Source organism: Pogoniulus pusillus, chromosome 19 (genome assembly GCF_015220805.1).
Source record: "Pogoniulus pusillus isolate bPogPus1 chromosome 19, bPogPus1.pri, whole genome shotgun sequence".
NCBI lineage: Eukaryota > Metazoa > Chordata > Aves > Piciformes > Lybiidae > Pogoniulus > Pogoniulus pusillus.
The window spans coordinates 12,171,296-12,194,534 of NC_087282.1; the positions used below are offsets into that span (position 1 = coordinate 12,171,296).

A 23,239-nucleotide genomic window follows, 5' to 3' on the forward strand; every position below is an offset into this window, starting at 1 on the left:
AAAGCAACACTCTGCTTTCTGAAACAGAACTGTGTCCACAAAGACTTTCCTTAGATTTAAAGTAACAGAGGTTTCATGTTGTTACTGGTTGCCCCTGACCTCTCTGAACAGATCTGAACAGATCTTTTGTGGCCAAGAATTCTATTAAAAGATCAGAGAAATGCTGCTTTCAGCCTGAAATCTCTGTTGCAAAGGACCTAAGACCTCCAAACTGCAGATTTTTCCTTTCTTACACCCCCCCACGCATGCACACACAAAAATGCTTCTCGTAGGAAGCTTTCACCACCGGTGGGCTTCTCACTTCAGCTGAGATCATTCAGCCTTTCCTTCCGTTCGGCCCCCTAGGGGTTGTCACTTTGCTGTGAAAGAGCGGCATCTTCGTGAAGGAAAAGCACAGCAGGCATGGGATGGAGGGGAGTGAGCAGAGAAACAGGTAAACCTTGCTGAGACTGAAGAGAACAGTGACGTGAGGCAGTGTGGATCTCAGCTGCTGACATGAAGCAATTTCCATCTCAGCTGCTGAGCCAGAACCATGCATATCTGGGCCAAACCTCAGTATCAGTCCAAGCTGGGGATGAAGGGATGGAAATCAGCTCTGTGGAGAAGGACTTTGGGGCTGCTGGGGGGTGAAATGCTGGACATGAGATGGCACTTTGCACTTCCAGTCCAGACCAGCCTTGTTTTGGGTTGATCCCCAGCAGTGTAGACAGCAGGTGGAGGGAAGGGATCCTGCACCTCCACTCCTCTCTGCTGAGACCCCACCTGCAGTGCTGGGGCCAGCTCTGGAGTACTCAGCACAGCAGAGACAGGGACCTGTTGGAGCAGGGCCACAGCAATGATGGGAGGGCTGGAAGCCCTCTGCTGTGAGGCCAGGCTGAGAGAGTTGAGGTTGTTCAGCCTGGAGAAGAGAAGGATCCTGGGAGAGCTTCTGGTGAACTTTCAGAACTTCAAGGGGCCAGAAGAAATCTGGGGACAGACTTGTGAGCAGGGCCTGTTGTGACAGGACAAGGGGTGATGGTTTGAACTCAAAGAGGGAGATTCGTTCTGGAGAGAAGGGAGAAATGTTTGACCCTGAGGGTGGTGAGAGCCTGGCCCAGGTTGCCTGGAGAGGTGGGAGATTCCTCATCCCTGAAACCATTGCGGGTTAGGCTGTTTGTGGCTCTGAGCAGCCTGTTCTAATTGCAGATGTCCCTGCTGACTGCAGTGGGGGTTGGACTAGATGACCTTTAAAGGTCCCTTCCCACCCAAACCATTCTCAGATTCTATGAGTCTGTGATTCTGTATTTAGTGACACAACAGGCACAGACCACCCTGGACACTTGCCAACAGAGCCACCATCACCACAAGCAGGACTGTGCAGATGGAGTGCACATCTCTGCAGGCACTTTTGCAGGCAGCAGAAAGGCAAACCCAGAGATCTGGAAAGCAGAAGTGGGCAAAAGCACTGGGGATCTTTGCAAACACAGCCATCATTTCCCACAGACACTTCAGACCATCTCTGCCAGCTCCTCCAGACGCTGAATCCTGGTGTTTGTCTCCTTTGGTTCTATATTAAGGCACAAAGAAATGTTTCCCGTCCCCCACTATAAAGCCAGTGAATCCCAAAGTGGTTTATCTGGCAGTCGTGATGATTGCCGAGAAGGGCTCTGTGCTCCAGGCCACCTAGCTCCAGAGACAGCCCTGCAGGCACATTCTGAGCAACAGGGCTGGTGAGGAGAGGCCCTGGCTCTCCAGGGTGCTGCGTGCCTGTTTGCTTTTAAAGATGAATAATTTGTTCAGGGAGGGAAGAGAAAGTGGAGAAGCCTCATTCTGGAGGAGCTCTCTGCAGCACTTGGTAGCTGGTGAAATGCTTTGGTTCTGGAAAGCAGGGTCCTGCCATCACAGAAGATGATCTGTCAGATGCAGTTAGCCCTTTGCTTAACGCTTGATGTGCTCAGGTCCTGGGCAGCTCTAGGCAAGACAGGGAGAATTATGCAGCTTTAAACACGGTGCCTCTTATACTCCAGGTACTTTGTGTCATTTTAGGTCACTGAGAGCTGCTTAGTACACACAAAGACTCCGTGGGTAGCTAAAGATTTGAGACGATTTTCCCTTACTCTTACCCACCTTAGACGGCCAAATGATTTTGCCAGGACTGGGGCAGGTATCTAAGCTGCTGGGGTTTGAAACAAAACTCTTACATGTGGGAAGAAGAAGGGAGAGGGATCCTTGTGTGTCATTACAGAAGCACAGAATTATCTAAGATCATTGAGTCTAACCATCAGCCCAACACCACCATGGCCATTAAACCATGTCCCAGAGTGGCACCTCCACACATTTCTTGAACACCTCCAGGGATGCTGACTCCACCACCTCCCCAGACTGCCTGTTCCAGTGCCTGGCCACTCTTGCAGCAAAGAAATTGTTCCTAATATCCAATGTAAACCTCCCCTGGCACAATTTCAAGCCATTTCCTCACATTCTATCACTTGATAACATAACCCCCACCTCACCCCAGCCTCCTTTCATGGAGGTGTGGAGAGCAGTGAGCTCTCCCCTCAGCCTCCTTTTCTCCAAGTTCAGCAAGTCCAGTCCTCTCAGCTGCTCTGTTCCCCAGACCCTTCATCTGCATAGGAAGCTGCCTGTTGCCTTGGGCACTTCCATTATTTTCCTTCTCTTCTGCCCTGTCCTGGTCTGAGTCAGACCAGCACAAATTCTGGCCAGGATGTGAACTCTCAGCTCAGGCTCTGCTCAGTGAGGCACTTTTTGAAGTTCAGGGCAGGTTTGCACAGCCAGGGGCTGCTTCTAGCAGGGAGAAGCTGATGGGGAGAGCTCCTGCCAAGGACTGGGCTGCAGAAAGGCTCTGCCTTGGCCTTGAGACGTGAACAACATCTGATTTCCCAGGGAAAGCTAAGCAAGCACCAAATTGCCAGATCATTTCAAGCCTATTAATACAGTTCTAAAGCACACAGCTTTCCCTCAAACCCATAATTGTGATTTGGAAGTCTCTGGCTGTGTCTTGCACATCAGTGAGTCACTCTGTATTTTCCTCCTGTCTAAGAAACAATGTGACTGTTCAGGGCTGAGAAAGGCAAACCGACTTTTGATCTCAGTAGAAAACCACCTGGGTTAAGCACTTACTTGATTTACACTCACAGGAATAAGCTCTTGAGTGGTCACTGCTGGGGAAGGGGAAAGGTGGCTGGCTCCAGGCAGTGAAGACAAACAGTCACACAAACACATCAGGTGGAGCAGTAAATGTGCTCTGCTACAGACAAGTGAAAGCCTTCCCACAAGAGATGACAGAAACCTCCCCTTGGAGAATAAGCACAGAGTGGCTGTGAGGTATTGAGGGGAGGGAACTGCAGCTGTACAGCAAACACAAGAAATCATTTGGGGAAAGAGACAGAGAAGGCTGAAGCAAGGGTGTGGAGAAAGGGCAGGAGTGCTGGGGCAAGCATGATGAAGCCAGTCTTTGAATGGAGCTGTGCTCATTCTCTGCTAGATCTCTTAAATCTCCCTGTTTCCCCTCCTATCCCTCTGCCATGGGGTCATCACTAGGGAAGTTCTGGCTGCAAAGGAAAAAGGTTGTCAACAAGAGGACAGGAGAAGGACCTGCAAAAGTATTTAGCATCATGGCTCTGCATAAAGCTAACAAAGATCTTCTAAAGCCCAGAAGAAAAGCAGCTCTGCATAAAACACAGCCTTGGCTGCCTTTCATCCAGTGATCTCAAGCCACTTTTCATATGCACAGCAATACATTCAGCCTCATGACACTTCTCTAAAGCTAGGCAAGTCAAGCTAGGAAGAAAGCATCAGCCACAAGCCTTGACACTCACTCACCCTGTGCCATAATCAGCAGGAGTATCCCTTTCCCCAGCCTCAAGAACACTAATGGAGCAACTGGAAACCTGGAAAGTGGCAATGAATTCCTCTCAGCAGGGAGAACTGCGTGTCTGCAGAGGAAGAGTCGTGTTCTGTGCCATTCAGAATCCAAACAGCAGCCAGGCTAAGGCTGGCAGGCAGCAGCTTCCCTTGGAGCTGTAATTAATATTATCTGAGACCCAGGGAGTGCCAGGTGCCTCCTCTCAGCAGCCATCTGTGAAGAAGCAGGATGCTGGTGCTATTAGGAGCCTTTCCCACAAACCAGAAAAGAGTGAAGAAGAAACCAGAGATTAAGGAGCATCAGTCTGATGCTCCTAGTGTGTCTGTGTAAGTGTCCAACAATCAAATCTGACCTTTTGGCATCTGCCACCGTTTGACTGTCTCTCTCAGAGGGCAGAGAACTGCTGTTTGCAAGGCTGAGAGGCTGCCCTGCATGGTCCTCCTGCCACCACACGAGTATCATCGGCAGAAAATCCCTCACTGGGAATTTGGGGGGGTATCATCACTGGCAGAAGTTCTAGTACGATTTCTCACGAGGCCAAGGGCTCTTCCTCTGCTCTTATAGCTGCATAGGAAGCTGCCTGCTGCCTTGGACACTTCCATTGTTTCCCTTCTCTTCTGCCCTGTCCTAGCGTGAGCTGGGCCAGCACTGATGCTGGTCAGGATGGGACTTCCCAGCTCAGGCTCTGCTCAGTGAGGCACCTTCTGAAGTTCAGGGCAGGTTTGCACAGACAGGGGCTGCTTCTAGCAGCTGATGGGCAGAGCTCCTGCCTATGTTCCTGAATCCAGTTACAGAATCCAGCTCTTGAATCCATTTCCTATCTGCCACTGAGCCCAGCCTGAGACTTGTCCAGTGCCTGCCTCAGCATCAGCGGTGCCTCAGCATCAGCGGTGCCAATGGCGAACACTGGGTTGGGTCCCATCTTGGTTTGTGTCTCTCTGTCTCTATTTCACAGGATTGTTCTCTTGCCATCCCAGCTGGTTTGGTTTCTTTCCTATCCCACCAGAATCTCTCCTTTCTTCCCCTTCTCTTCCCTTTGGGAAGTGGAGCAGTTCTTGGAGAGCCTCCAGCACTTGCTTAGCATCCAGCCCAGCCTCAACCCTTGCCATGCCTTAAACACATCTGTACATCCTTTTATAGCTGTCCCACTGAGGATCATATCCCATGGAAATGGCCCAGTCTCTGCTCACAGTTTTCCTGCCCTTAAGCTGGTTCCAAGCCACCTGCTGCAGCCTGAAGTGGTGCCTACATTAAAGAGCCCAAACATGCTTCAGACTGTAGAAGAAAGGGGAAGACTCAGGAGATCTTTTCAGATTGCTCACTAGATCTGCACTTCTCTGTCGATTCTGAAGAGACAAGGTCAGGTCCTGCAGGACAACTAGGGATCTGCATCCCTGGGCAGAGCAGTGGGGCTCTGCCGCACCAGCAGAAAGCCTCTCTGACTGCAAAACTGCTCTGCAGAGCCAGAGAAGATGACATATCTGTCTCAGATGAAAGGGAACAGGTGAAAATGACAATGTTCCAGTCAGCTCATGCTATGAAACCGGGCTCCTGCTTTGTGCTGCTAGAGTAAACAAGCTCTGTATGAAAGGCCCATTTTGATCCCACCCTGGTTTCCTCTACAACAAAGTGCCTGAGGAGGAACCAAAAAAGCTTTTAACTTGCTTCTTGATGTGTCTGCACTGTTTGTGTCGTGCTGCTGCTAACATCTAAAGCAGTTCAGGGAGTGATTCTTCTGCCTCTGCTGCTTTCTGTTCCACTCGTTTGCTCTGTGGATATAAAGACATAATCCTGCTAATGGCCAGTTTGCAACCAGGCTCACTGGAATTATTTGTTTTACTTAGGACCTTTGGAACACCTTCCACAAGCTTAAACCTCTCCCTCCTCTCCCCTTCCACTGAGGAGTAACTTGTTAATGCATGACTAAGAAAAGTGCTTTTTATCTGGGATCAGGCTGAAAGGCTCTGGAGAGCAAAGTATTGATCTCGTGAACTGTCAGCATGCAGAATTTCAAGCAACTCCAGCGAGCAGTGCTCAGCCCCTCTGGAGACCAGACCCTGTGATTAATGGGCAACAGCAACAACAAAACTCTGTACAAGAAGGAGAACACTGTGCTCAGCTGGCCTGCAGGTGGAAGACACAAGTTCTGCGAATTCCATGACTGGATCTTCAGTGTAAGTAACCTGTCCCTCCCCACTCACTGGCTTTTACCCTTCCCAGAGGTCTTCTGAGTCATGACTCGTTGAGCTTTGGCCTGAGCTACAAATCATTAAAGCTTCTACTGCTTCTCTGTGATCTAATAAAGTTGACATGCAGCAAAATGAAGCAAAATTCCTCTGATAGCTACTTTCTTCTGTTTAAAGAAGAAAAAACCCACCATTTTAAAGGTGTCTGATTTTCCTTTCTCTGTGAAGAGCTGGTAGGCCATAGAATCACAGAACTGTTCAGTTGGAAAAGACCTCTAAGAACATTGAGTCCAACCCTCAGTCTAACACCACCATGGCCATTAAACCATGTTGTGAAGTGCCTTGTCCACAGGTTTCTTGAACACCTCCAGGGATGCTGACTCCACCACCTCCCTGGGCTGACTCCACCACATTCAGTGCCTGACCACTCTTGCAGCAAATCTCCAATCTAAACCTGCTCTGGCACAATTTCAGGCCATTTCTCTTCTTCAGACTGAACGAGCCCAACTCTCAGCCTGGCTTTACAGCAGAGGCCCTTCCAGCTTTGCTGTAGCCTTCTCTGGCCCTGCTAGGACAGGTCCATGCCTCTGCCTTGCTGAGGACTCCAGAGCTGGCCCCAGCACTGGAAGTTGGGTCTCAGCAGAGTGGAATGGAGGGGCAGGATCTCCTCTCTCTCCTAGGGATCAGTTCAGGACAGAGGTGGGTCTGGGCTGTGAGCACACGTTGCCAGTCCATGTCCAGCTTTTCACCCCTCAGCTCCCCAGAAGTACCATTCTGCCCAACTATGGATGCACTGCAATGTTATCTTCAACTCTGTGCCCAACACCATCCTCTTCTGAGGTGGATGAACATCTCCTACCATACTCAAGCTGCAAAGCCCTCAGCCAGTTGTTGGAGCAGGCTGATCTCATTAAGATGTTCTTCAGGCTGTCCATCAAGCCATGCTACACCTTTAGAACAGCTGGGACTTACTAGGAAGCCAGAAGCTCGGCAGCCCGTGTTCCTGATATCCCTGCTTTGGTATTTGTTAAAATCCTGAATTTGAACTTCACACCAGGAGAAATGAGGCAGGACAGCTGTGCTGGCAGGACAGCTGTGCTGGCAGCACAGCAATTTGTGTCAGCCCCCCCGTGGTGCCCCTGATAGCAGCCCTCCAGGAGCACACAGGCTGTGCAGAGCCTGAATTCCCATTGGCAGCTTTTAATGAAGCTATCATTAACGTGGCCAGTGATTGGCATCATTTGGGGTGGAACAAAAGGAGCTGCACTTTTCCTGCCCTTGCTTCCCTCCACCAGGATCCTGCAATCATCTCTCCATAATGGCAGGTTGTTGGCAGCACCAAAATGCTGGGAGAACTCTGGGAGCCCCTTGTTTGAGCAGAGCTCTTCCAGGGTGCAGCAGGCAGGGGAAAATATGTATTTCAGCTGACCAGATAATGAGGCATCTCTGGCTGAGGACTGCCATCCCAGGCTTCAGCAGGTGCCATTCCACCACGTGCTTCTTTTTGGAAGGCAGCTGTTGGGAAGCAGAGAGGTCACCAACTATTCTCAGCAAAATGATGGATGGCTGTTTCGCTTCAGCTGCAAACCCACACAGGCTGCACAATCAGGGCTGGGACAGACATTGTCCTCCCTGCAATCTGGACTGTGCTTTTCCAGAACAGCCTCTAAAAGGCCCAAAATATCCCACAGCCACTCTTCTGCTAAAAGAGTGTTCATTGAAAAGGCAAATGATGTCTTCACCAATATCATGCAACTGATACATGTCTCAGAACCCCAGGTCTCAGATACCATCCTGGTGTGCGCTGGGCCAGCACTGATGCTGGTCAGGATGGGACTTTCCAGCTCAGGCTCTGCTCAGTGAGGCACTTTCTGAAGTTCAGGGCAGGTTTGCACAGCCAGGGGCTGCTTCTAGCAGGGAGAAGCTGATGGGAAGAGTTCTGGTTCCTATCTGCCACTGGGACTTGCCCAGTGCCTGCCCCCAGCATCAGTGGTGCCAGTGGTAACCTCATTGCCACCAGGGGTTGGGTTCTATCTTGGTTTGTGTCTGTCTCTATTTCATGGGATTGTTCTTCTCACCATCCCAGCTGGCTTAGTTTCTTACCCTCCCCCCCCCAACAGAATCTCTCCCTTCTTTCCTTTCTCTTCCCTTTAGGAAGCAGAGGGGTTCAAAGGGAACCTCTGGCACTCAGTGGATGGCCCAGCTTCAACCCTTGACTAATATCTGACACAGGTAATCAGGAATCGAATCTCACTATGGATCACCACATCCCTTCCCGTTACTCCCAGGGTACTCCTGCAACCCAGTCTCTAAGGAGTTAACAGAATACCTGCTTTCATCTTCACAGATTAAAAGGCATCAAATACTTGCCCTGCCCCACACCAACTCCATTTCTACACTAAAAATCCCCAAGCAACACCTTCAACACAGCCCAGGAGGACAGACAGAAGTGGATGTGGCAAGCTGGCTCCTCTCTGGGCTGCCATATGCTCTGCAGTCGTATTTTGGGCTTCCCAAAAAAGCGTTGGTTTTCTAGTTTTCAATGTGTGTGAGGAAGTGTCTGCCACCCAGAAATGCTGCTCCACTGAGGTGGAAGCAACAGGTCAAAGTATCCCTGCAGAATAGACATTCTGGTCTAGGTGGGATGTTGTATCACTTGCTCCGTATCCCTCTGAAAGTGACCCCCTGAGGGTCAACAAGATCAAGTGCAAGGTCCTACACTTGGGTTTGGACAAACCTTCATGTCAATTCAGGCTGGAGATGAAGGGCTGGAGAGCAGCCCTACGGAGGACTTGGAGTGCTGGTGGATGAAAAGATGGTCATTGGCTGACCCTGTGCAATCCCTGCCCAGACCCATCCCTATCCTGGGCTGATCCCCAGCAGTGTGGACAGCAGGTGGAGGGAGGGGATCCTGCCCCTCTGCTCCTCTCAGCTGAGACCCCACCTGCAGTGCTGGGGCCAGCTCTGGAATCCTCAGCACAGCAGAGACAGGGACCTGCTGGAGCAGGGCCAGAGGAGGCCACAGTAATGATGGGAGGGCTGAAAGCCTTCTGCTGTGAGGCCAGGCTGAGACAGTTGGAGTTGTTCAGCCTGGAGAAGGCTCCAGGGATACCTTCTGGTGACCTTTCAGAACTTCAGGGGGACAGAAGAAATCTGAGGACAGACTTGTGAGCAGGGTCTGTTGGGACAGGACAAGGGGTGATGGTTTGAACTCTAAGAGGGAGACTGAGACTGGAGAGAAGGGAGAAATATCTGCCCGAGGGTGATGAGACCCTGACACAGGTTGCTCTGAGAGGTGGTGGCTGCCCCATCCCTGGAACCGTTGCAGGTCAGGTTGTTTTGGGCTTTGAACAACCTGCTCTATTTGCAGATGTCCCTGTTGACTGCAGGGCAGGTGGTCTAGATGAGCCTTAAATGACCCTTTCTCACCCAAACCAGTCTAGGATTTTATGATTCTCTAATCTTGCTGAGCTCAATCTCACTACAAGCAGGTCTCCATTGTGTTGAGGCTGACTCCAGACAGCCCCATCACGTGTAAGAGAAGGTGATGAGCTGTGCTGCAGCCTCGTGCTGAGTGACAAAAAGGCAACCCCCCTGAAAGAGATGTCAGGAAGTCACTTGGTGGAAGGGCGAGTGGAGGAAGGTGGCAAGCAGCAGATCTGCAGCTCCCCACAGATTCTGTTCAGCTGTCACCCACCCGCTCACACGTTCCTGGGAAGTTGTGGAAGACATTCTTGTCTCTTGGAGCTCACATCCCTACACAGAATGTGCAAATGGGCATCTGTGGAGGACACTCTTCCACTTCACAGAAGACTCCTTGTCCCCAGTCACCCAGCTCCAGATCTGCCCAGCATCAAGGAGAAGTTCTCCTCATGGTTATTCACGGGGATGCAGCCCAGGGGACAGATGGCTTCGGAGCTGCAAGTGCACTTTGCTGCCTCATGTCCAGCTTTTCATCCATCTCCCTTTCATGCTTCCTAATTGTCAGCTAATAAGCAGGACATGTCCTGGCTAAGAAAGCTTTTCTAGCTATAGCAGACCAAAGACTCAGGACTGAACTCTAGGAGGACAACATCCAGGGTCAATGGGTGTTGTTGCAGTGCTCCCAGAACTCGTGGCTCTAATCCCAAGGGTCACATCCTGCACTGTTCCAGACTTCTCAGCTCCCTGAATTCAAAAGAGATCTCTAAAGGTTGTACTAAAAATCCCCAAACCATGAACTGAGACTGAATGAAAGGCTTGGAAGTCATCCTAAAGATCCAGGTCTCTCTTTGACAGTCTAATGAATTTTAGGATGAGATCCAGGTTTGCCAAAGGCTGGTGCTTGTGTGCTGCTGAAGGAGATTAAGTGAGGCTGGAGAGGCACAACAGAGACCCTATGAAGGGTACAGAATCATAGAATTATTTTGGTTGAAAAAGATCTCCAAGGTCAGAGTCCAACCTTCAACCCAACACCACCATGGCCACTAAAGCACGTCCCGAAGTGCCATGCCCACACATTTCTTGAACATCCCCAGGGATGGGGATTCCACCACCTCCCTGGCAGCCTGTTCCAATGCCTGACCACTCCTGCAGGAAAAAAATTGTTCCTAATCTCCAAGCTAAATCTCCTCTGGCACAATTTCAGGCCATTTCCTCTCACCTGATACTAGGGAGAAGAGACCACGTTGCAGAGAGCAATGAGATAGGACAAGTAGGACGATGGCATTCTCATGTCAGGCAAAACACAAGGAGAATAAATCCAGTAGTTTGATCACCTTGCCTGGAGCAAGGGCCAGCACCTAGACGGGAACACTAGAGGGAGCAAAGGCAAGAAACAGATGAGGAGAGATAAAGGCACGGAAGAAAAAGCCACAGGAGATTCCGAGACAGCTTTGAAGAGAAGAGAAATTAAGGTTCTGTGTTTCTTGTGCTTTCAGCATTGTATCAAATTGCTGAGCACAGAAACAAACTTTCTAAGCCTGCATGACAGAAAGGCACCAGATGGGTTCTATTTTTGGACACAGTACTAAGGATTCAGGATCCTTAGGTCAGACTGAGTCCTCACTCACAACCAGGTAGTTACTGAGGATAGCTCTGACCTGATTCAACTGCTTTTCTGGAAAGGCTGACCTCCAGCTCACTCCCCTGGTGCTGTGCCTCGAGGGCGAGCAGGAGTGGAAGAAAGCTGGAAGACTTTTGGCTGCCTCTTAGTGCAGACACAGCTCACGTCCAGAAGGATCCATCCTATCTGCTTCTTCTGTTTTTGCACTGAACTTCCTTGAACAAAGGCTAGTTCAAAGCTTTCTCACAAGGGTCACTGAATCATTAAGCTTGGGAAAGACATTCAGGATCATCGAGCCCAAACATTAATCCATTACTGTCTGATCATCACTAAACTGTGTCACTCAGCACCACATCTACACAACTTTGAAACCCCTCAACCCCTCAGGGGTGGAGAGTCCATTCCTGCCCTGGGCAGCATGGTCCAGGACACTTTTCCTAATGTCAAATACAAATCTCCCCTGGGACAATTTGAAGACATTTTCTATCATCATAAAACATTTCCTATCATCAAAACTTGATCCTTGGGAAAAGAGATCAACCCTCACCTATCTCCAGCTGCCTTTCAGGGAGTCTTAGAGAGGCACAAGGTCTTCCCTCAGATTCCTTTTCTCCAACAACTTCAGCTGCTCCTCGCCAGACCTGCTCTCCAGATCCTTCACCAGCTTTGTTGTCCTTCTCTAGACCCACTCCAGACCTTCAATGTCCTTGCAATGAGTGGCCCAAAACTGAACCCACTGGCCTTGGCCCATGAATCCAGCCTGGCTAGATCACTCTAGCCTCTTACCCTCCAGCAGATCAACACTTCCACTCAACTTGGTGCCAGGCTTCCTTCACTAGTTTCCTTCAGCCAAAATACTAACAGCTACACATCCCAACCATGCTTCTCTCTAAATAATCAGATGACAGAGCTGCTCCTTCCACAGCCTCATTCTCTCCCTTTGAAAGTTATTAGAAGTTATTAGCACTTCAGGAGTCATTTTCCAGCTTTGTGCTTTGATCCTCTGCTTCCACAAGTCACTTCCCACTGAGCTGCTTCACAACTTGTTTAATAGTTAATTTGTTTGGACATCATTAGAAGTATTAAGGCTCCAGGCAACGAGGGCATGCCAATTACTGTGTCAAATGGTTTCATTTTGAGGAGGGCAGTAGAAAGCTGCAGTTTATACTGCTTAAAGGCTTGTACCTCTTCCTGATGGTGACATGAAGAGAAAGGACCTGCTCAGGAAACCTGCCTCTTTGGGTTCAAAGAGGTGTAGGTCTGGATCATTTATTTTGGGTGCTCAGCAGATGCTTAGGCATGAGCTATGCATGTGAAATGACAGCTTAAGCAGCTCTGTCAGGATGAAGCCTGCCTTAAAACCATGACAGCAGCAGGTTGGGCAAAGAGCCTCCTGAGAAGTAGTATCCTGACAGGAGTTTTTTCAAAACATGAACTGTTGTTTGCTGGAGCTTTCCTTGCAAGGTGCTGGGTCTGCATCCCTGAACTCTGCAGATTTACATCACACTTCTCACTGCCACTTCTCATTTCAACAGCGTTCTGGAGAAGTAGGGTTCACCAGGTGGGTCACCTGGTCATAAAAAGAGATCAAGTTGGTCAAGCAGGACCTGCCCCTCCTGGGCAGACCCATGCTGGCTGTGTCTGATGCCCTGGCCATCCTGTAGGTGCCCTGTGATTGCACTCAGAATGATCTGCTCCATTATTGTGCATGGCACTGAGGTCAGGCTGACAGGCCTGTAACTTCCTGGCTCCTCCTTCCAACCCTTCTTGTGGATGGGCACCACATTGTCAGCTTCCAGTCTTCAGGGACCTCTCCAGTGAGCCAGGACTGTTGATAAATGATGGAGAGCAGCTTGGCCAGCTCATCTGCTGGCCAAGCTCATCTGCTCTCTCAGCACCCTAAGATGGATCCCATCTGCTCCCATAGACTTATGAGGATCCAAGAGGCTCAACAAGTCCCTAATTACTTCCTTCTGGATTATAAGGGGGCTGCTCTGCTCCCTGACCCCACCTACCAGCTCAGGAGGCTAGCTGTCCTGAGGACAACCTGCCTTCCTATTGAAAATTGAGGCAAAGAAGGTGTTAATCACCTCTGCCTTTTCCTCATCTGTAGTCACTACATTCCCTCCTCGTCCAATAAAGAGTGGAGTTTATCCCTGCCCCTCTTTTTGTCCTTGACACTTCTTGTCATCATTCCCAGCAGTGGCCAGTCTAAGTTCTAACTGGGCTTTTGCCTCTCTAATTTTCTTCCTACATGACCTAGCAACATTCTTATTTTCTTCCTGAGCTACCACCTCTTCTTTCCAAAGGTGACCTGCCCTCTTTTCTTCCCTTAGTTCCTTCACAGGTCCCTCACCCCTCCAGGCTGCTTGTCTTGCCCGGCGGCTCTGCTTTCAGCCCACTGGTACAGCCTGTTCCTCTGCCTTCAAGACTTCTTCCTGGACCCTTTTATTTTTATGGGCTTTTCCAAAGGTACCCTTCCAGCTAGTTCCTTGAATAAGCCAAAGTCTGCCCTCCAGAAGTCCAGTGTGGATGTTTTGTTGATGCCTCTGCTAGGATGACTGCATATTGAAAATCTTCATGAGCTCCAGAGGAGGTCATGAAGATGATAAGAGGACTGGAGCACCTCCCCTGTGGGGACAGGCTGGGAGAGTTGAGGTTGTTCAGACTGGAGAAGGCTCTGGGGAGGCCTTAGATCTGTATTTCAGTATCTAAAGGGGACCTACAGTGAGGCTGTGGGGCTCTGTGGTGATAGGATGAGAGGCAGTGGTTTGAAACTGGAGCAGCACAGATTTAGGTCAGACATTAAGAGGAAGTTCTTCACAATGAGTTCAATGAAACACTGGAACAGGTTGCTCAGAGATGTGGTTGAGACCCCATCCCTGAAGACATTCAAGGTCAGACTTGATGTGGGCCTGAGCAGCCTGATCTAGCTAGAGACATCCCTGCTGACTGCACGGGGGTTGGACAAGATGACTTTTGAGGGTCCCTTCCAACACAATGCAATCTGAGATGTGACTTGTTGACATGTGGCCTTTGTCACTGCACTTCTTTTCTGTTCTCGAGTGACAGTCATCAGAAATCTACTGACTACCTACACCAACAAAGCCACTCTTTCCTTTTTTTTTTGACAGTACAAACACAGCTGCATAAGGGTTTCTGCTAGGAATAAAAGGAATACAAAACCCACTCCACAGAGTGGCAGGGTGCACAAATCCCACTTTCAAGCTAGCTGCAGGGAAGAGCTACACAAAAGACACTGACAGGTTTTGAGTGGAGGGTTCAGGCATCCAGAAAATATAGGAGCAGCTGGTGTGTGGATCAGCAGGAACAAAGCTCTTCAAAATAAAACTGGAATGGGGGAAGGGGAAGAGAAATGCTGGGGTCTGTGAAATGTAACAAGCGAGAGATGCACAAATGAGCCAACAAAACTCTTCACAAGTGAACGCCACCAGCACAGGTGTGAAATTAATTTTTTTCTCCCCTCAAAGATGAGGAACCAGAATTGTGAATACACAGAGTGAGAGGCAGGCAAACACAGCCAGGCTTCTGCAGACAGAAGGTACAAAACATCCAGCACTTGGGAATAAAAACCCATTAAAGCACCACATCTAAACAGCAACAGGGAAGTTTTGGATCAACTGTTTGGGGGGGGGGGGGAACAAAACAGAAAAAAAATGAAAAAGAAACTAAACCAAACCAGAACCTGCCTGTATTTCTCAGGATGGTGGGTACTGCTGTGGAAGGAAACTGGAAATTTACTGCTGGAACACACCCCACACCATTTGTCACACTGTAGAAAGAGCCTTTAATAGTTCTGCTGTGAGGACCGGCTGAGAGAATTGGGCTGGTTCAGTATGGAGAAGAGAAGGCTCCAGGGAGACCTTCTGGTGGACTTTCAAGACTTCAAGTGGCCTGACAGACTTGTGAGCACAGCCTGTTGTGACAGCACAAGGGGTGATGGTTTGAACTCCAAGAGATTCAAACTGGGGAGAAGGGAGAAATGTTTGACCCTGAGTGCAGTGAGAGCCTGTCTTGGGTTGCCCAGAGAGGTGGGAGATGGCACAACCCTGGAACTGTTTCAGGTCAGGTTGTTTGTGGCTCTGAGTAATCTGCTCTAGCTGCAGATGTCCTTGCATAAGCCTTAAATGTCACTTCCCATCCAAACCATTCCATGATGCTATGATTCTTTGTAGACTCAAAGTACAGGTCAAACTGGAGTGCAGGATTCAGATCTCTCACCAGTCTTACAAACCCCTGGGCTTAGTCCAACCATTCTCTATTTGTAGTCCTATTTCCTTCAGTGGATTTCTGCATAGGTCCCCCATTTAGAACTGTCTCACTGACAGAATCTCCTAAAGCCCTTGGCCAGTTCAAACTCATATTCAGTTTAGATAGACAGACAGTGCTGTCTGCTGTGCAAAACACTCCTCCCGGCTCTTCCTGCTGCTGATCAACCTACATTCCACTGCCAGCAGCAACCCTGAGGGAGCTCTTTGACCAGGGATCATCCAGTATGAAATGAGAGATTCATTAAAAAAACTAAACCACAAGTCATTGATTTTTGTGCTGCACTACACTGGTCTACCTTCTGTTTTTTTCTCAAGGAGTTAAACATGTTGTGTGGCCAGCTGGTCAAGGGAAGTTCTGCTGCCCCTCTACTCTGCCCTAATGAGGCTACATCTGGAGTGCTGGGTCCAGTTCTGGGCTCCCCAGTTCAAGAAGATCAGGGACTTGCTGAAGAGGCTACAGAAAAAGGGCTGCAAAGACATTGACAGGACTGGAACATCTCTCTGATGAGGAAAGACTGAGAGAATTTGGGCTTTTTAGCCTGGAAGAGAGCAGAGTGAGGGGGGATCTCATGAGTGATGATCAATGCTTAAAGGGTAGGTGTCAGAAGGATGAGACCAGGGTTTGTTTTTGTGCTTCCCAGTGACAGAACATAGAATCACAGAATCATAGAATGGATTAGGTTGGAAGGGACCTCAAAGATCATTCAGTTTCAACCCCCCTGCCATAGGCACCTCCCACTAGAACAGGTTGCTCAAGGCCTCATCCAACCTGGCCTTGAACACCTTCAGGGAGGGAGCAGCCACAACCTCTCTGGGCAACCTGTGCCAGTGTCTCACCACCCTCACTGTAAAGAATTTCTTCCTAACATCTAGTTTGAATCTCTCCTCTGCCAGTTTAAACCCATTATCCCTCATCCTGTCACTACAAGACCTTGTCAACAGTCCCTCCACAGCCTTCCTGTACATGGGGTAATGGGCACAAAGTGGAACATAAACATGAGGAGGAGCTTCTTTAATTTTAGAGTGATGTAGAGTCCTAGAGCAGGCTGCTCAGAGAGGTGGTGGAGTCTGCATTTCTGGAAACATTTAAACTCCTCCCAGATGTGTTCTTGTGTGACCTTCTCTAGGTGAACCTGCCTTGGCAGGGGGGGAGTGGGTTTGATGATCTCTAGAGGTCCCTTCCAACCCTTACCAATCTGTGATCCTGTGATGTTGCCCTTTCTTTGTGTCAAGATCAGAAGACACTAATCAGTTTTCATTCACACTCTGTATAGCTGTGAATAAATCAAACTGAATTACTGTAAGATTACAATTCCCTTAATTAGAGATGCCTTAAAATGTCATCTGTTGCAAAGGAAATGAGAACAACCCACAAGTTCTCCTTTACTAGATCTGTAGTCAAACATGCACCTGCTCACCTTAATAATTCTCACCCATCTGGGGCTCTTTTGTCTTTATCTGGCGTGGCAGAGCCTCTGCAGCTATGGGAGTGGGAGCTGGATTCTGTCCTGGCCCAAAGGCAGTGAACAGAGAAGTGAACTAACTTTTGATCACAGCAGCAGAGCTGTGCCTGGTAAGGCTTGAGGCAGCAGAGCTCAGCTTGCCTCTCAGATCCCACACTGAGCTTGCAGCTGGCAATCAGAGAATCATTGAATAGTTTCAGTTGGAAAAGCCCTCTGAGATAATCAAGTCCAGCCATCAACCTGACGCCACCACGGCCACTAAATCATGTCCCAGGGTGTCATGTCCACATATTTCTGTCACACCACCAGGGATGCTGACTCCACCACCTCCCCAGACAGCCTGTTCCAATGCCTGACCACTCTTGCAGCAAAGAAACTGTTCCTAATATCCACAGTAAACATCTCCTGACACAATTTCAGGACATTTCATCTCCTTCCATCACCTGATACTAGGGAGAAGAGACTGACTCCCACCTGGCTCCAACCTCCTTTCAGGGAATTGCAGAGCCAGGCCTCCTGTCAGCCTCCTTTTCTCCAGGCTGAACAAGCCCAATTCCCCTAGCCGCTTCTCACCATTCCTGTTCTCCAGATCCTTCACCAACCTTGTTGCCCTTCTCTAGACCCACTCCAGCCCCTCAATGTCTTTTCTGTAGTAAGGGGCCCAAAACTGAACCTGGAATTCAAGTTGCAGCCTCCCCAGTGCATCCTATAGGGGCACAATCACTTCCCTGCTCCTGCTGGTCACACTATTCCTGATCCAGGCCAGGATGCTGTTGGCCTGTTTGGCCACCTGAGCATGAGGCCCAACTTTCTATTAATGAAGGGAGAATATCAATAAGAGAAACCACTGAGAAACCACAACCATGAGACCCCATCAAGCTCCTGTTAGGATCACTCACAGGCAAGAGCCACGAAACACCTCGAAGCAAATGTTTACACTTTGCTCCATAAAACAGAGTGGGGAAACAAGTGGGAGGAATCCAGCAGGCCCCCAGAGATGACATTTGTGTAAATACCTGCCTCTAACCACTCAGTTCCTAACCCTGCAGGATTTCAAAGTCCATAACTCCTTTTAGCACACCAGCTGCTTCTCCTTCAGCGATGGTGACAGCAGGCAGTGTAAGGCTGACATGACTTGGAGGCAGACCAGGTTTATTTAAAAACAACATTTATATATATATTATCCACAATATCCCAAGTGAAAAGAAGATTAAAGCACTTCAGTCAAATATTCTGAAGTTAAGAAACCCCAAAATTCAGGCCACCTGTGCAATTCCAACTTGAATTTCTTGTGCCCTGCTGTATCCTGCCACCTCCCATCCCAGGCTTATGCTGCAGGACTCCTGCCTCACTCGGAGCAGAGCAGAGGGTGGGTGATTCTCAGTTAATGAGCAGCTCAGAGTCAATATCTCATTCTGTGATTTGTTTTCTTCATGCTGTGTGGGTGTGCTGCCATTTCTGATGAACCATAGAATGGTAGGGGTTGGAAGGAGCCTCTGGAGATCATTAAGTCCAACCCTCCTGCCAAAGCAGGATCACCTAGGGCAGGTCACACAGCAATGCACCAAGATAGGTCTGGAAAGCCTCTAGAGAAGGAGACTCCAGAACCTTTCTGGACAGGCTGTTCCAGGGCTACAGCAACTTCACAACAAAGAAGTTTCTTCTCCTGTTCAGATGGAACTTCCTGGGTTCCTGTTTGTATCCCTTGCCCTTTGTCCTATCACAGAACACCTTCTTACCAACACCCACCCTTCAGATACTTGTAAACGTTGCTAAGACCTCCTCTCAGTCTTGTCTTCTCCAGACTAAGCAGCCCCAGGTCTCTCAGCCTTCCCTCATCAGACAGATGTTTCAGTCCCTTCATCATCCTCATAGTCTCCATTGGACACTCTCTAGTATATTCCTGCCTCTCTTGGAGCCCAGAACCAGACATAATACTCCAGATGTTGGTCTCAGCAGGGCAGAGGAGAGGGGGAGAAGAACCTCCTGCACCTGCTGGCCACACTCCTTCTTCAGGCACCCCAGGATACCAATTGCCTTCTTGGCCCAAGCAGCTAAGCAGCTCACTGATGGAATGCTGTACTACAGAACAAGATCCTTCCACCTTTAAAGATCCTTTCCCCTCAAAACCATTCTAAGACTTCATGATTCTGCTTCACCCAATTCAGACTCTGAGCACACACGATTAATTTATTCCTGGCTTCTCTCAGCTGCACATCATTAATACAGTTTCATGAAGTTATTGTCCCAACACTTCCATTTTATCTAGAGTGGTTGGTGAAAAAATGATTATAAAGTTGCTGAAATGATTATAAAGTTGTAAAAATATTCATTAATTCAGGATATCTAATTTAGAAGATGAGAGGCTTCTTTCTGTGGAGTGCTTAGCATTATATGGTGCTTTAAATGCTGAGAAGTCAGGTCCAGCTGCAGCTTGAAGTGCACAGAGCTGCTGCAGATCAGATATCTCCTGAAACTGAGAATCCAGAAAATGAGAAACATTCAGTTAATGAACACTTCAGGAGAGGTTTCGTTTGCAGAAGCTCTGCAGCAAAGGAAGAAATTAAATCAAGTTGGCCAGGGCTGCAGTTAGCTGGCTTAGCACTGACACCAAGTGAGGTGGTTATCAGCAGCACCAGCACTGCAGATGCACTCAGACTGAAAGAGATGAAAGACACGAGTGCCAGACCAGAAAGAAAAGTGGAAAAGAGGGAGAAGCACCTTCAGCCCTTCAGCTACCAGGGTAAGAATCAGAGTTGATAGGGGTTGGAAGGGACTTCTGAAGATAATCCAGCCAATCTCCCTGCCAAGGCAGGTTCACCTAGAGAAGGTCACACAGGAACACATCCAAGTGAGTTCAGAATGTCTCCAAAGATGAGGACTCCACCACCTCTCTGGGCAGCCTGCTTCATCACTCTTTAAATTAAAGAAGTTCCTCCTCCTCTCTACAATTCCCTGACAGGAGGTTGGAACCAGGTGGGGGTTGGATTCTTCTCCCTAGTAACAAGTGACAGAACAAGAGGAAATGGCCTCAACTTGCCCCAGGGGAGGTTTGGTTTGGACATTAGAAGAAACTCGGTTCACTGAAAGGGTTCTTAACCACCAGAGCAGGCTTCCCAGGGAGGTGGTTGAATCCCCATCCCTGGAGGTGTTTAAAAGCCACAGAGATGTGGTGCTGAGGGACATGGTCTAGCACCAGCCTTGGCAGAATTAGAGAATGGTCAGACTGGATGATCCTAGAGGTCTTTTCCAAAAGGATTCTGTGATTCTCTGCACAACCCCAGTGGAACAGGCTGATAATTCTCACCAAGGAAGCCTGGAAATCTCCAGACTCATCCCCTGGTTTATGATCAATTAAAATCAGTGACAGTGATCAATGAAGCAGCACGAGGGTAAAGGCACTTTTCTGCTATGTGCTGTTAACTGATTCTTTTAAGGAGATTTTATCTCTCCTAATAAAAGCAAACCTTCTGGTTAGGACTGAAGAGAAGAGGAACACCACACGAGCGCTGAAACTTGGTTTTGCATAATGTGATTTCATTTTATGATGCTTGGCTGTAAATTTTGCTCTTCCCCTGCAGTCAATATTTCTGAAGTTCCCAAATAAAGCAGCGTTTGATGGCCTGGCTTTGATGGGAAATTTTGTTCTTCATGATAAATTTTCCTTTTGTTAATGCATGCCTGCTCAGCTCTACCTAAGGAAAGCCACAGTCCTTCCCTGTCCTGCCAAGGTGAAAGGGTGAACTGCTCAACACAAGGGACTTAGTTCTATATTTCTACATAATGTGGTGGTGAGACACTGGAACAGGTTGCCCAGAGAGGCAGGAGATGCCCCATCCCTGGAACTGTTCCAAGTCAGGTTTTAGAAGAGCAGCTAAGCTGGTGAAGGGCCTTGAACATAAGTCTTATGAGAAACGTCTGAGAGAACTGAGGCTGTTTAGCCTTCAGAAGAGGAGGCTGAGAGGAGACTTCATTGCCCTCTACAACTCCTTGAAAGGAAGTCTGAGCCATGTGGGGGTTGAACTCTTCTTGCATGTAATGATAAATGACAAAGAGAAGGGAAATGCCCTCGAGCTGTAACAAGAGAGGTTTGGCTTGGACACCAGGAACAATGAAGGGATCAAGGGAGGTTCTCCTCCTCGTCTACTCTGCCCTGGTGAAACCTCATCTTGAATACTGTGCTCAGTTTTGGGCTTCCCAGTTTAAGAGGGACAGGAATCTGCTGGAGAGAGTCCAGTGGAGGGCTATGAGGATGATGAGGGGACTGGAGGGCATGGCTTTTGAGGAGAGGCTGAGGGACCTGGGGCTGCTTAGTCTGGAGAAGAGAAGACTGAGGGGATTTGATAAATGTTTATAAGTATCTGAAGGTTGGCCAGGAGCAGGGGGACAGGCTCTGCTCACTGCTCCCTGGGATAGGACAAGGAGCAATGGGTGCAAGTTGCAGCAAAAGAGGTTCTGCCTCAACACAAGGGGGAACTTCTTTCCTGTAAGGGTCACAGAGCACTGGAACAGGCTCCCCAGGGAGGTTGTGGAGTCTCCTTCTCTGGAGACTTTCAAGGCCTGTCTGGATGTGTTCCTCTGTGATCTGTGTTAGGTAATATAGTCCTGCTCTGGCAGCGGGGTTGGACTCTATGATCTCTTTGGGTCCCTTCCAACCCTTAACATCCTATGATTCTATGAATTTCTTCCCAGGAAGGGATTTCATGCATTGGAACAGGGTGCCCAGGGAGGTGGTGGAGTCACCATCCCTGGAGGTATTTAGAAGACATGGATGTGGTGCTGAGGTACACGGTTTAGTGGTAATGGCTTAGCAGTAGTGCTGGGACTGTGAGTTCCAGGTAAGTGGTTGGACTTAATGATCTCACAGGTCTCTTCCAGGTAAGTGGTTGGACTTAATGATCTCATAGGTCTCTTCCAATCCCCAAATTTCTATCCCTCTATGATTCTAAGCTAGATGAGATTCTGAGCAACCTGCTCTAGATGCAGGTCCCTGCTGACTGCAGGGGGGTTGGACTAGATGACCTTTAAATGCTCCTACCAACCAAACCCAGTTTGTGATTCTATGATTCTATGAGAGCAGCACCTTGACAACGGCACAAGCACTGAAGGAAGAAGAGGAGAAAGCAGCACCCTGGGAGTGATTTCCCTGTATCACAAACCTACATTGCAGTGGTATCTGATCTGATTAATTTGTCACCGCCTGTAATTTAAATTTCTAAGAGGAAGGACAATCTGGAAGTGTGAAACATTACTAATGATAACATTTAAGATAGAATCAGCAGTGGAAATGTCAACAACCTGACTGGGACATCAGAGCTTTTCAGAGTGATGAATAAGGAACCTTTCACTGCAGACTGGCAGAGAAGCTTTGGGCCAGTTTGCAGAGCATGAAGAACTTCTCAAGGAGTTAGAAATGTTCCTTTTTATTTCCAGCCCTTCAACTATTGTCAGAACATACTATGGTCCTTCTGGTAGATCTTACAGACTTTGGATAGCATTCAGTGTGAAGAGATCACAAGCAATAAGATACTTTGGTCTAGGTCCCACTGAAATCCAGGACAGCTGGACATTTGTGGTATCCTGGGATGCATTAAGAAGAATGTTTAGGGAGGTCTCCTCTCTCTTTACTCTGCCCTGGTTGAGACCACAGCTGGAATGCTGGGTCCAGTTCAAGAGAGACAGGGAACTAGTCTAACGGGCTACAACAATGCTGAGGGGCCTGAAGCATCTCTGTGAGGAGGAAAGGCTGACAGACCTGGGTCTGTTAAGCCTGGAGGAGAGCAGCCTGAGAGGGGAATCTGATCATGCACAGCAAGAGTTAAAGGACCTGTGGGGGCCAAGAGGATGAGTGGTACCTAGTGACAGGACAAGGGGCAACTGGTACAAACTGGAACCCAGGAGGTTCCATCTGGAGATGAGGAGAAACTTCTTTGTTGTGAGGGTGCTGGAGCCCTGGAGCACGTTGCTCAGAGAAGTTGTGGAGTCTCCTTCTCCGGAGAGATTCCAAACCCAGCTGGCCATTGTGATCCTAGGCAAGCTGCTGTGAGTGACCCTGCTTTAGCAGGGGGTTGGACTGGACGCCCTCCAGAGGTCTCTTCCAATCTCTACCACGCTGGAATTCTGTGAAATAAAACTGAGAGGAAAACTACTGTCCCTGGAAGTGTTCAAGAAACATGTGAACAAGGTATTTCAGGACATGGTTTGGTGGCCATGGTGGTGTTGGGCTGATGGCTTGACTAGATGATCTTAGAGGTCTTTTCCAATCACAACAATTCTCTGGAATACAAACTGGTGGAGATTTGCATTCCCAGGTCCCTGCATATGCACACGTTTGCATCTACATAAATATGGATGTATACAGACACCCTATATATAGCTTTCTGCACTGA

At 48.8% G+C, this 23,239-nt stretch overlaps 1 protein-coding gene across 15 annotated transcripts in view; it reads right to left on the bottom strand.

Annotated features, from left to right (window-relative positions):
- Positions 1 to 23,239, bottom strand: part of C19H8orf48 (chromosome 19 C8orf48 homolog) — a 115,399-nt gene that overhangs the window by 52,172 nt on the left and 39,988 nt on the right. The window contains exon 7 of one of the 15 annotated variants that reach the window (XM_064159320.1): positions 19,044 to 19,326. The exons of the other annotated variants lie outside the window; for them this stretch is intronic. Coding sequence (XP_064015390.1) covers positions 19,183 to 19,326 — 144 coding nt within the window. The 3' untranslated portion in view covers positions 19,044 to 19,182. Of the gene's footprint in view, positions 1 to 19,043; positions 19,327 to 23,239 lie in introns of those variants that run through there. 15 annotated transcript variants of the gene reach the window in all.